We start from the raw sequence: 12,291 nt of genomic DNA, 5'->3' as shown, positions 1-12,291 counted from the left end.
ATGCACTTTTTGGTAGACGCGGATGCATTTTTCTGCAATTCCACACGATATGCATGCAAATGGTGCTTTTGGCAGAACGCGCGTGTGGATTTCTACCAAACGACGTGAAAAGCATGCCAATGCTGCTCTTTTTAGAGCCCGCACATGGATTTGTGCCAAAACGCGTTTTAAGCATGCATATGCATCTTTTGGTAGACGCGGATGCAGTTTTCTGCAAAACCACACGATATGCATGAAATGGTGCTTTTGGCAGAACGCTCGTGTGGATTTCTACCAAACGACGTGAAAAGCGTGCCAATGCTGCTCTTTTTAGCACCCGCACATGGATTTGTGCCAAAACGCGTTTTAAGCAAGAACATGCACCTTTTGGTAGATGCGGATGCAGTTTTCTGCAAAACCACACGATATGCATGCAAATGGTGCTTTTGGCAGAACGCACGTGTGGATTTCTACCAAACGACGTGAAAAGCATGCCGATGCTGCTCTTTTTAGAACCCGCACATGGATTTGTGCCAAAACGCGTTTAAAGCATGCATATGCAACTTTTGGTAGACGCGGATGCAGCTTTCTGCAAAACCACACGATATGCATGCAAATGGTGCTTTTGGCAGAACGCGTGTGTGGATTTCTACCAAACGACGTGAAAAGCATGCCCATGCTGCTCTTTTTAGCACCCGCACATGGATTTGTGCCAAAACCCGTTTTAAGCATGCATATGCATCTTTTGGTAGACGCGGATGCAGTTTTCTGCAAAACCACACGATATGCATGCAAATGGTGCTTTTGGCAGAACACTCGTGTGGATTCCTACCAAACGACGTGAAAAGCATGCCAATGCTGCTCTTTTTAGCACCCGCACATGGATTTGTGCCAAAACGCGTTTTAAGCATACATATGCATCTTTTGGTAGACGCGGATGCAGTTTTCTGCCAAACCACACGATATGCATGCAAATGGTGCTTTTGGCAGAACGCCCGTGTGGATTTCTACCATACGACGTGAAAAGCATGCCGATGCTGCTCTTTTTCGCACCTGCACATGGATTTGTGCCAAAACGCGTTTTAAGCAAGCATATGCCCTTTTTGGTAGACGCGGATGCAGTTTTCTGCAAAACCACACGATATGCATGCAAATGGTGCTTTGGCAGAACGCGCGTGTGGATTTCTACCAAACGACGTGAAAAGCATGCCAATGCTGCTCTTTTTAGAACCCGCACATGGATTTGTGCCAAAACGCGTTTTAAGCATGCATATGCAACTTTTGGTAGACGCGGATGCAGTTTTCTGCAAAACCACACGATATGCATGCAAATGGTGCTTTTGGCAGAACGCGCATGTGGATTTCTACCAAACGACGTGAAAAGCATGCCAATGCTGCTCTTTTTAGAACCCGCACATGGATTTGTGCCAAAACGCGTTTTAAGCGTGCATATGCAACTTTTGGTAGACGCGGATGCAGTTTTCTGCAAAACCACACGATATGCATGCAAATGGTGTTTTTGGCAGAACGCACGTGTGGATTTTTATCAAACGACGTGAAAAGCATGCCGACGCTGCTCTTTTTAGCACCAGCACATTGATTTGTGCCAAAACGCGTTTTAAGCAAGAACATGCAATTTTTGGTAGACGCGGATGCAGTTTTCTGCAAAACCACACGATATGCATGCAAATGGTGCTTTTGGCAGAACGCGCGTGTGGATTTCTACCAAACGACGTGAAAAGCATGCCAATGCTGCTCTTTTTAGAACCCGCACATGGATTTGTGCCAAAACGCGTTTTAAGCATGCATATGCATCTTTTGGTAGACGCGGATGCAGTTTTCTGCAAAACCACAGGATATGCATGCAAATGGTGCTTTTGGCAGAACGCGCGTGTGGATTTCTACCAAACGACGTGAAAATCGTGCCAATGCAGCTCTTTTTAGCACCCGCACATGGATTTGTGCCAAAACGCGTTTTAAGCAAGAACATGCACCTTTTGGTAGATGCGGATGCAGTTTTCTGCAAAACCACACGATATGCATGCAAATGGTGCTTTTGGCAGAACGCACGTGTGGATTTCTACCAAACGACGTGAAAAGCATGCCGATGCTGCTCTTTTTAGAACCCGCACATGGATTTGTGCCAAAACGCGTTTAAAGCATGCATATGCAACTTTTGGTAGACGCGGATGCAGCTTTCTGCAAAACCACACGATATGCATGCAAATGGTGCTTTTGGCAGAACGCGTGTGTGGATTTCTACCAAACGACGTGAAAAGCATGCCCATGCTGCTCTTTTTAGCACCCGCACATGGATTTGTGCCAAAACCCGTTTTAAGCATGCATATGCATCTTTTGGTAGACGCGGATGCAGTTTTCTGCAAAACCACACGATATGCATGCAAATGGTGCTTTTGGCAGAACACTCGTGTGGATTCCTACCAAACGACGTGAAAAGCATGCCAATGCTGCTCTTTTTAGCACCCGCACATGGATTTGTGCCAAAACGCGTTTTAAGCATACATATGCATCTTTTGGTAGACGCGGATGCAGTTTTCTGCCAAACCACACGATATGCATGCAAATGGTGCTTTTGGCAGAACGCCCGTGTGGATTTCTACCATACGACGTGAAAAGCATGCCGATGCTGCTCTTTTTCGCGCCTGCACATGGATTTGTGCCAAAACGCGTTTTAAGCAAGCATATGCCCTTTTTGGTAGACGCGGATGCAGTTTTCTGCAAAACCACACGATATGCATACAAATGGTGCTTTGGCAGAACGCGCGTGTGGATTTCTACCAAACGACGTGAAAAGCATGCCAATGCTGCTCTTTTTAGAACCCGCACATGTATTTGTGCCAAAACGCGTTTTAAGCATGCATATGCAACTTTTGGTAGACGCGGATGCAGTTTTCTGCAAAACCACACGATATGCATGCAAATGGTGCTTTTGGCAGAACGCGCATGTGGATTTCTACCAAACGACGTGAAAAGCATGCCAATGCTGCTCTTTTTAGAACCCGCACATGGATTTGTGCCAAAACGCGTTTTAAGCGTGCATATGCAACTTTTGGTAGACGCGGATGCAGTTTTCTGCAAAACCACACGATATGCATGCAAATGGTGCTTTTGGCAGAACGCACGTGTGGATTTTTATCAAACGACGTGAAAAGCATGCCGATGCTGCTCTTTTTAGCACCTGCACATTGATTTGTGCCAAAACGCGTTTTAAGCAAGAACATGCAATTTTTGGTAGACGCGGATTCAGTTTTCTGCAAAACCACACGATATGCATGCAAATGGTGCTTTTGCCAGAACGCACGTGTGGATTTTTATCAAACGACGTGAAAAGCATGCCGATGCTGCTCTTTTGAGCACCCGCACATGGATTTGTGCCAAAACGCGTTTTAAGCATGCATATGCAACTTTTGGTAGACGCGGATGCAGTTTTCTGCAAAACCACACGATATGCATGCAAATGGTGCTTTTGGCAGAACGCGCGTGTTGATTTCTACCAAACGACGTGAAAAGCATGCCAATGCTGCTCTTTTTAGAACCCGCACATGGATTTGTGCCAAAACGCGTTTTAAGCATGCATATGCAACTTTTGGTAGACGCGGATACAGTTTTCTGCAAAACCACACGATATGCATGCAAATGGTGCTTTTGGCATAACGCGCGTGTGGATTTCTACCAAACGACGTGAAAAGCATGCCAATGCTGCTCTTTTTAGAACCCATACATGGATTTGTGCCAAAACGCGTTTTAAGCATGCATATGCAACTTTTGGTAGACGCGGATGCAGTTTTCTGCAAAACCACACGATATGCATGCAAATGGTGCTTTTGGCAGAACGCGCGTGTGGATTTCTACCAAACGACGTGAAAAGCATGCCAATGCTGCTCTTTTTAGAACCCGCACATGGATTTGTGCGAAAACGCGTTTTAAGCATGCATATGCAACTTTTGGTAGACGCGGATGCAGTTTTCTGCAAAACCACACGATATGCATGCAAATGGTGCTTTTGGAAGAACGCGCGTGTGGATTTCTACCAAACGACGTGAAAAGCATGCCAATGCTGCTCTTTTTAGAACCCGCACGTGGATTTGTGCCAAAACGCGTTTTAAGCATGCATATGCATCTTTTGGTAGACGCGGATGCAGTTTTCTGCAAAACCACACGATATGCATGCAAATGGCGCTTTTGACAGAACGCGCGTCTGGATTTCTACCAAACGACGTGAAAAGCATGCCGATGCTGCTTTTTTAGCACCTGCACATGGATTTTCGCCAAAACGCGTTTTAAGCAAGCACATGCACCTTTTGGTAGACGCGGATGCAGTTTTCTGCAAAACCACACGATATGCATGCAAATGGTGCTTTTGGCAGAACGCGCGTGTGGATTTCTACCAAACGACGTGAAAAGCATGCCAATGCTGCTCTTTTTAGAAACCGCACATGGATTTGTGCCAAAACGCGTTGTAAGCATGCATATGCATCTTTTGGTAGACGCGGATGCAGTTTTCTGCAAAACCACACGATATGCATGCAAATGGTGCTTTTGGCAGAACGCACGTGTGGATTTCTACCAAACGACGTGAAAAGCAAGCCAATGCTGCTCTTTTTAGAACCCGCACATGGATTTGTGCCAAAACGCGTTTTAAGCAAGCACATGCACCTTTTGGTAGACGCGGATGCAGTTTTCTACAAAACCACACGATATGCATGCAAATGGTGCTTTTGGCAGAACGCGCGTGTGGATTTCTACCAAACGACGTGAAAAGCAGGCCAATGCTGCTCTTTTTGGCACCCGCACATGGATTTGCGCCAAAACACGTTTTAAGCATGCATATGCATCTTTTAGTAGACGCGGATGCAGTTTTCTGCAAAACCACACGATATGCATGCAAATGGTGCTTTTGGCAGAACGCGGGTGTCGATTTCTACCAAACGACTTGAAAAGCATGCCAATGCTGCTCTTTTTAGAACCCGCACATGGATTTGTGCCAAAACGCGTTTTAAGCATGCATATGCAACTTTTTGTAGACGCGGATGCAGTTTTCTGCAAAACCACACGATATGAATGCAAATGGTGCTTTTGGCAGAACGCGCGTGTGGATTTCTACCAAACGACGTGAAAAGCATGCCAATGCTGCTCTTTTTAGAACCCGCACATGGATTTCTGCCAAAACGCGTTTTAAGCATGCATATGCAACTTTTGGTAGACGCGGATGCAGTTTTCTGCAAAACCACACGGTATGCATGCAAATGGTGCTTTTGGCAGAAGGCGCGTGTGGATTTCTACCAAACGACGTGAAAAGCATGCCAATGCTGCTCTTTTTAGCACCCGCAGATGGATTTGTGCCAAAACGCGTTTTAAGCATGAATATGCATCTTTTGGTAGACGCGGATGCAGTTTTCTGCAAAACCACACGATATGCATGCAAATGGCGCTTTTGACAGAACGCGCGTGTGGATTTCTACCAAACGACGTGAAAAGCATGCCGATGCTGCTTTTTTAGCACCTGCACATGGATTTTTGCCAAAACGCGTTTTAAGCAAGCACATGCACCTTTTGGTAGACGCGGATGCAGTTTTCTGCAAAACCACACGATATGCATGCAAATGGTGCTTTTGGCAGAACGCGCGTGTGGATTTCTACCAAACGACGTGAAAAGCATGCCAATGCTGCTCTTTTTAGAAACCGCACATGGATTTGTGCCAAAACGCGTTTAAAGCATGCATATGCATCTTTTGGTAGACGCGGATGCAGTTTTCTGCAAAACCACACGATATGCATGCAAATGGCGCTTTTGGCAGAACGCGCGTGTGGATTTCTACCAAACGACGTGAAAAGCAAGCCAATGCTGCTCTTTTTAGAACCCGCACATGGATTTGTGCCAAAACGCGTTTTAAGCATGCATATGCATCTTTTGGTAGACGCGCATGCAGTTTTCTGCAAAACCACACGATATGCATGCAAATGGTGCTTTTGGCAGAACACGCGTGTGGATTTCTACCAAACGACGTGAAAAGCATGCCTGTAGTAATGGACGCAGGAACAGGAATGAACGCACGTTTATTGAGTTAGTCGTTTAAGTAGCCAACAGTGGCGTGACGTCATGTCACTCAGGTATTGACGCATGCGCTCGTGGCGTGCGTGAACGGCTGACTTCACATCAATTCCTTCCCCTTAGGAGGAGCTCTGGAAACGGTCTGGCGCCTTGCGACGCCGGTTTGATCTGCGAATTGGAACTGCCAGAGGTCCAGCATTGGCAGTACCCGTGTCTTGCTCTTCCGGGACTCCAGTGTTGGCAGCTCCCGTTTCGTGCTCTTCGCTAGCCGAGCAATTGGGGCTGGTACCTGAAAAGCCCGCCAGAGGGTCTGCATCTTCGTTTGGTGGGGCTAATCCTCCGTTCCTTTCAGCGCCTTCCTCGTCCAGCGATGTTGGTTGCTGAGCATCCGCGCGGTGTCGTAGCTGATCTTCATGACGCTCACATAGTTCCCCATCCTCCGTCTTGACCGTGCTCAGGCGGGCGCCCCTGGTATTCTGTATCACTCCGGGTCTCCAGCTCGCACCTGCCCTATAGTCCTTGCACCACACCGGTTGTCCGGGCGCATGTCTGCGCGGAAGTGCTCCTGCAGCAGAAAAAGGTCGTGACACCAAATTATCCAACAGAGTACGTGGTTCGAAACCAAGAAGCAAGAAGCCAGGTGTCTTTCCGTTTTGGAGTGGGGTGCGCCGATAACGCAGTAGCCATCGGGCCAAGCGTCTTTCAAGGGTACCATGCACGTTTTTGCGCAGACCTTCTTTAACAGTGCGCACTGCCCTTTCTGCCAGCCCGTTGGATTGCGGATGATACGGAGGAGATCGTAGGTGTACTATGCCATTATCTTCCATGAATTGGCGGAACTTTCTACTTGTGAACTGTGCCCCGTTGTCGGAGACAACTGTTCGAGGCAACCCAAATCTGCTGAAAATGTCCCGTAACGCTTCGACAGTGTTATCTGCGCTGGTTACTTTAAGCGGAACAACCTCTATCCATTTGGTATGCGAATCCACTACGATCATCAACATTCGCCCTTCGACTGGTCCTGCGAAATCAACGTGGATTCTAGACCATCGCTCAAATGTGTCCGGCCACGGAACCGGCTCTTGCGCTGGTGGCATGCTGCAGTTTTGCTGGCACACTGCACATGCGTGTACGCTATTCTGGATATCCTTGTCAAGTCCGGGATACCAGAAAAGTGCCCGTGCTAGATTTTTCATCGCCGACATGCCTTGATGGGTATCGTGCAGCAGCTGCAGCATTGATTCCCGAGCTGCGGCGGGTATCACGGCCCGATGGCCCCAATAAACAATACCATGGCTGCATGTCAGCTCGTCTTTCTTTTGGAACATAGGTCGTAATGCTTCTTGTGTTGCCGGCAGTTTCCTTGGCCAGCCTTCCCGAACATAACGCATAACCGCCATGAGCGTGCCATCACGTGCCGTCATTTCGGCCAAATTGTGCGACGACACCACCCCTGTGTTCAGGTGGTCTGTTAGCAGCACGTACTCCCGTTCATCTTTCAGCATTGACTTCACTGTCTTGTCATCATGTGGCGCTTGCACGGGAAGACGGCTCAATGCGTCGGCCACAATTATGTCCTTTCCCGGTTTGTACTCAATGGAATACTTGTAACCACCGAGTAAAAGTGCCCAACGCTGTATCCTTGCTGCTGCCAAGGGTGGTATTGGTTTATCGGGACTAAAAAGACGCATCAGCGGCTTATGATCTGTGACCAATGTAAATTGGTTTCCCAGCAAATATTCGCGAAACTTCGTCACGCCGAATACCACTGCTAAGGCTTCGCGCTCAATCTGAGCATAATTCCGCTCGGCTGAAGAGAGGGTGCGAGATCGAAACCCGATTGGGTGGTTTCCGCCGTCCACTCTGTGGTACAAGACTGCCCCGATACCGCATGAGGATGCGTCCGTCTCCAAGATGAGTGGTTTTGTTGGGTCATAGTGGGTCAAAATCTGCACCTCCTTTATCAACCGCTTCACTGCCTCGTATGCATTCTTTTGCTTAGCTTCCCATTGCCAAGGCGTGTTCTTTCTTAATAACTCATATAATGGCGCAAGCACTGTAGCCAAGTTCCCCAAGAATGCGTTGTAATACGTAACGAGACCCAGTAGCGAGCGAAGTTCCATTACACACGTAGGTTGAGGCATTCGTAAGAGCGCGTCGATGTTTTCCGTCTTTGGTCTTAGGCCTTTTGCGCTAATGTGGTGACCAAGGAATTCCACCTCCGACTGACGGAATCTGCATTTGAGCGGGTGAAGTTTAACACCGGCTTCCCTGAACCGCTGGAACACTTTGCGCAACGTGTCACAATTTCCTGTTTTCTCGGCGACCACCACATCGTCTAAGTACACTTGCACACCCGGTAGCCCTTGCAACAGTGCTTCCATTCGCTTCTGAAAAACTGCCGGTGCCGACGCCACCCCAAACGGCAGCCGGTTGAAGCTATACAACCCTTTTGGCGTGTTTACTACCAGCAGCTTCTTTGTCGCGTCATCTATTGGTAGCTGGTTGTATGCATCCTTCAAATCTATTGTACTGAATACTTCCTCTCCGCTGAGCTTCGCAAATATGTCCCTTATCTTTGGCAGCGGATATTGTTCCGTGTGGCATGCTGTGTTGACTGTCGTTCTAAAATCGCCACACAAGCGGATGGAGCCGTCCTTCTTGACGACGGGAACGAGTGGCGCAGCCCACTCGGCGCTGGCGACCTGCGTCAGTATGCCCGTGTCAGCCAACTTTGCGATTTCTGCATTTACAGGCTCTTGTAGTGCGTACGGTATAGAACGGGCCTTGCAGAATCGCGGTATGGTTCCTTCGCGTAACTGTAGATGAACCGGAGGCCCCTTGATTAATCCTAGCCCTGGCGAAAACAAATCGGCATATTCCGCCCTCAGCGTATCAGCAATGGCAATTTGGTCAGGAGCTGGCGGCTTACCGTCGTTGACGTCCACGTTGAGCACTGAGGCTCCAGTCAGCTGGAATGCTTGAATGATGTCTCGCCCACACAGGTTGGGGCCTGAGCAGCCGAGCACTACTAGCGTCGCGTTGGTGGTTTTTCCATCGTAGGTGACAGGAACTTTCAGCTGCCCTTTAACTGGTAGTCTCCCTAGGAAGCAACTCAGTTGCAACGACGACTTGTCGAGCCTGGGCCAGCAGTGGCGATGCTGGGCATAAGTTGGCCATGTCACTATTGACACTGGTGACCCTGTGTCCACTTGCATCTTCACAGGCACCCCTTTCCATTGTAACGTTTGCCATATCGGCCGAACCAGTCCTGTCGACGACTCACGGAGGTGTAACAGGAACTGTCCGTAGTCCTCGCTGTCCGAGGATGGTTCCTCACAGTGAGCTACGTTTTCTTGGTGTGGCTTGGAATTGCACATTGAAGCCAGGTGTCCCCTCTTCCGACAAGAGAAACACTCAACGCGGCGGAACCTGCATTTGGCGATCTTGTGGGTGTCGCTTCCGCAGCAAAGGCAGCCGGTCTGTACTTCATTGTTCGAATTTTTCATCCTGTCTGGCTGTGGTCTTCTGGAGAACTTCTGCCGCTCTTGCTTCGTTCGCACTGCGTGGACGCCCTCTCTGATTGGCCCATCTCCCATCTGTTGTACGTTGCGTGCAGCCATCTCAGCGGCTAGCGCCACATCCTCTGCTTCCTGCAGTGTTAGCGTGTGCCTTGCTAGCAGATTACGACGCACTCCAGCATCCCGTAGACCGCAGACAAGCCTGTCACGCAGCATTCTCTCTAGCGCCTGGCCAAAATTGCACCTGTTAGCCATTTTCCGTAGCTCGACAATGAAGTCGCTTGTCGACTCGTCAGCTTGCTGATTCCTTGTGAAAAACTGATAAGACTCCGCTATCTCGTTGCCTTTCGGTGCAAAATACTCGGCCAGTTTTTGAACTGCTGCTTCGTACGTCAGATCCTGAATTTTGTTAGGCGCACAACGGCCTGCCAGGAGATCTACAGTCTTGGTACTAAGGGCGGCAACAAGTAAGGCCCGACGCTTCTTCGGATCGACAATCTCGTGGGCTTCGAAAAAAGCTTCTAATCGCACCTGATATGCGTCCCATTTGTCGTCCCCTTCGTCAAAAATAGGCGGCCCAACTTGCGTCGCCATGCTTTACCCTGGCCGTGGGGGTTAATCCTCGTCGCCACTGTAGTAATGGACGCAGGAACAGGAATGAACGCACGTTTATTGAGTTAGTCGTTTAAGTAGCCAACAGTGGCGTGACGTCATGTCACTCAGGTATTGACGCATGCGCTCGTGGCGTGCGTGAACGGCTGACTTCACATCAATGCCAATGCTGCTCGTTTTAGAACCCGCACATGGATTTGTGCCAAAACGCGTTTTAAGCATGCATATGCATCTTTTGGTAGACGCGGATGCAGTTTTCTGCAAAACCACACGATATCCATGCAAATGGTGCTTTTGGCAGAACGCGCGTGTGGATTTCTACCAAACGACGTGAAAAGCATGCCAATGCTGCTCTTTTTAGAAACCGCACATGGATTTGTGCCAAAACGCGTTTTAAGCATGCATATGCATCTTTTGGTAGACGCGGATGCAGTTTTCTGCAAAACCACACGATATCCATGCAAATGGTGCTTTTGGCAGAACGCGCGTGTGGATTTCTACCAAACGACGTGAAAAGCAAGCCAATGCTGCTCTTTTTAGCACCTGCACATGGATTTGTGCCAACACGCCTTTTAAGCAAGCACATGCACTTTTTGGTGGACGCGGATGCAGTTTTCTGCAAAACCACACGATATGCATGCAAATGGTGCTTTTGGCAGAACGCGCGTGTGGATTTCTACCAAACGACGTGAAAAGCATGCCAATGCTGCTCTTTTTAGAACCCGCACATGGATTTGTGCCAAAACACGTTTTAAGCATGCATATGCAACTTTTGGTAGACGCGGATGCAGTTTTCTGCAAAACCACACGATATGCATGCAAATGGTGCTTTTGGCAGAACGCGCGTGTGGATTTCTACCAAACGACGTGAAAAGCATGCCGATGCTTCTCCTTTTAGCACCTGCACATGGATTTGTGCCAAAACGCGTTTTAAGCAAGCACATGCACCTTTTGGTAGACGCGGATGCAGTTTTCTGGAAAACCACACGATATGCATGCAAATGGTGCTTTTGGCAGAACGCGCGTGTGGATTTCTACCAAACGACGTGAAAAGCAGGCCAATGCTGCTCTTTTTAGCACCCGCACATGGATTTGCGCCAAAACGCGTTTTAAGCATGCATATTCATCTTTTGGTAGACGCGGATGCAGTTTTCTGCAAAACCACATGATATGCATGCAAATGGTGCTTTTGGCAGAACGCGCGTGTGGATTTCTACCAAACGACGTGAAAAGCAAGCCAATGCTGCTCTTTTTAGAACCCGCACATGGATTTGTGCCAAAACGCGTTTTAAGCATGCATATGCATCTTTTGGTAGACGCGGATGCAGTTTTCTGCAAAACCACACGATATGCATGCAAATGGTGCTTTTGGCAGAACACGCGTGTGGATTTCTACCAAACGACGCGAAAAGCATGCCAATGCTGCTCTTTTTAGAACCCGCACATAGATTTGTGCCAAAACGCGTTTTAAGCATGCATATGCATCTTTTGGTAGACGCGGATGCAGTTTTCTGCAAAGCCACACGATATGCATGCAAATGGTGCTTTTGGCAGAACGCGCGTGTGGATTTCTACCAAACGACGTGAAAAGCAAGCCAATGCTGCTCTTTTTAGAACCCGCACATGGATTTGTGCCAAAACGCGTTTTAAGCATGCATATGCATCTTTTGGTAGACGCGGATGCAGTTTTCTGCAAAACCACACGATATGCATGCAAATGGTGCTTTTGGCAGAACACCCGTGTGGATTTCTACCAAACGACGTGAAAAGCATGCCAATGCTGCTCTTTTTAGAACCCGCACATGGATTTGTGCCAAAACGCGTTTTAAGCATGCATATGCAACTTTTGGTAGACGCGAATGCAGTTTTCTGCAAAAGCACACGATATGCATGCAAATGGTGCTTTTGGCAGAACGCGCGTGTGGATTTCTACCAAACGACGTGAAAAGCAAGTCAATGCTGCTCTTTTTAGAACCCGCGCATGGATTTGTGCCAAAACGCGTTTTAAGCATGCATATGCATCTTCTGGTAGACGCGGATGCAGCTTTCTGCAAAACCACACGATATGCATGCAAATGGTGCTTTTGGCAGAACGCGCGTGTGGAT

General features: G+C 48.4%; 1 protein-coding gene across 1 annotated transcript; it reads right to left on the bottom strand.

Moving 5' to 3' along the window:
* Positions 1–6,171: 6,171 nt before the first annotated feature.
* LOC139053748 (uncharacterized) lies at positions 6,172–10,167 on the bottom strand. The gene is made up of 2 exons (XM_070530530.1): positions 8,283–10,167; positions 6,172–6,617 (listed from the first exon to the last, which is right to left on the bottom strand). Exons 1-2 carry the CDS (start codon positions 10,165–10,167, stop codon positions 6,172–6,174), a joined length of 2,331 nt encoding a protein of 776 aa, XP_070386631.1.
* Positions 10,168–12,291: the final 2,124 nt, after the last annotated feature.

Source organism: Dermacentor albipictus, unplaced genomic scaffold (assembly GCF_038994185.2).
Source record: "Dermacentor albipictus isolate Rhodes 1998 colony unplaced genomic scaffold, USDA_Dalb.pri_finalv2 scaffold_179, whole genome shotgun sequence".
Classification (NCBI taxonomy): Eukaryota; Metazoa; Arthropoda; class Arachnida; order Ixodida; family Ixodidae; genus Dermacentor; species Dermacentor albipictus.
The sequence above is the reverse complement of the archived record's forward strand: the minus strand, read 5'-3'. Positions and strand labels throughout refer to the sequence as shown.

Excerpts from the sequence above, each read along its gene's own strand:
- LOC139053748 (XM_070530530.1), bottom strand. The coding sequence starts at position 10,167 with ATGGCGACGCAAGTTGGGCCGCCTATTTTTGACGAAGGGGACGACAAA. Across the intron at positions 6,618-8,282 it reads CCCGCTCAAATGCAGATTCC|GAGCACTTCCGCGCAGACAT; the intron begins GTCAGTCGGAGG and ends TTTCTGCTGCAG.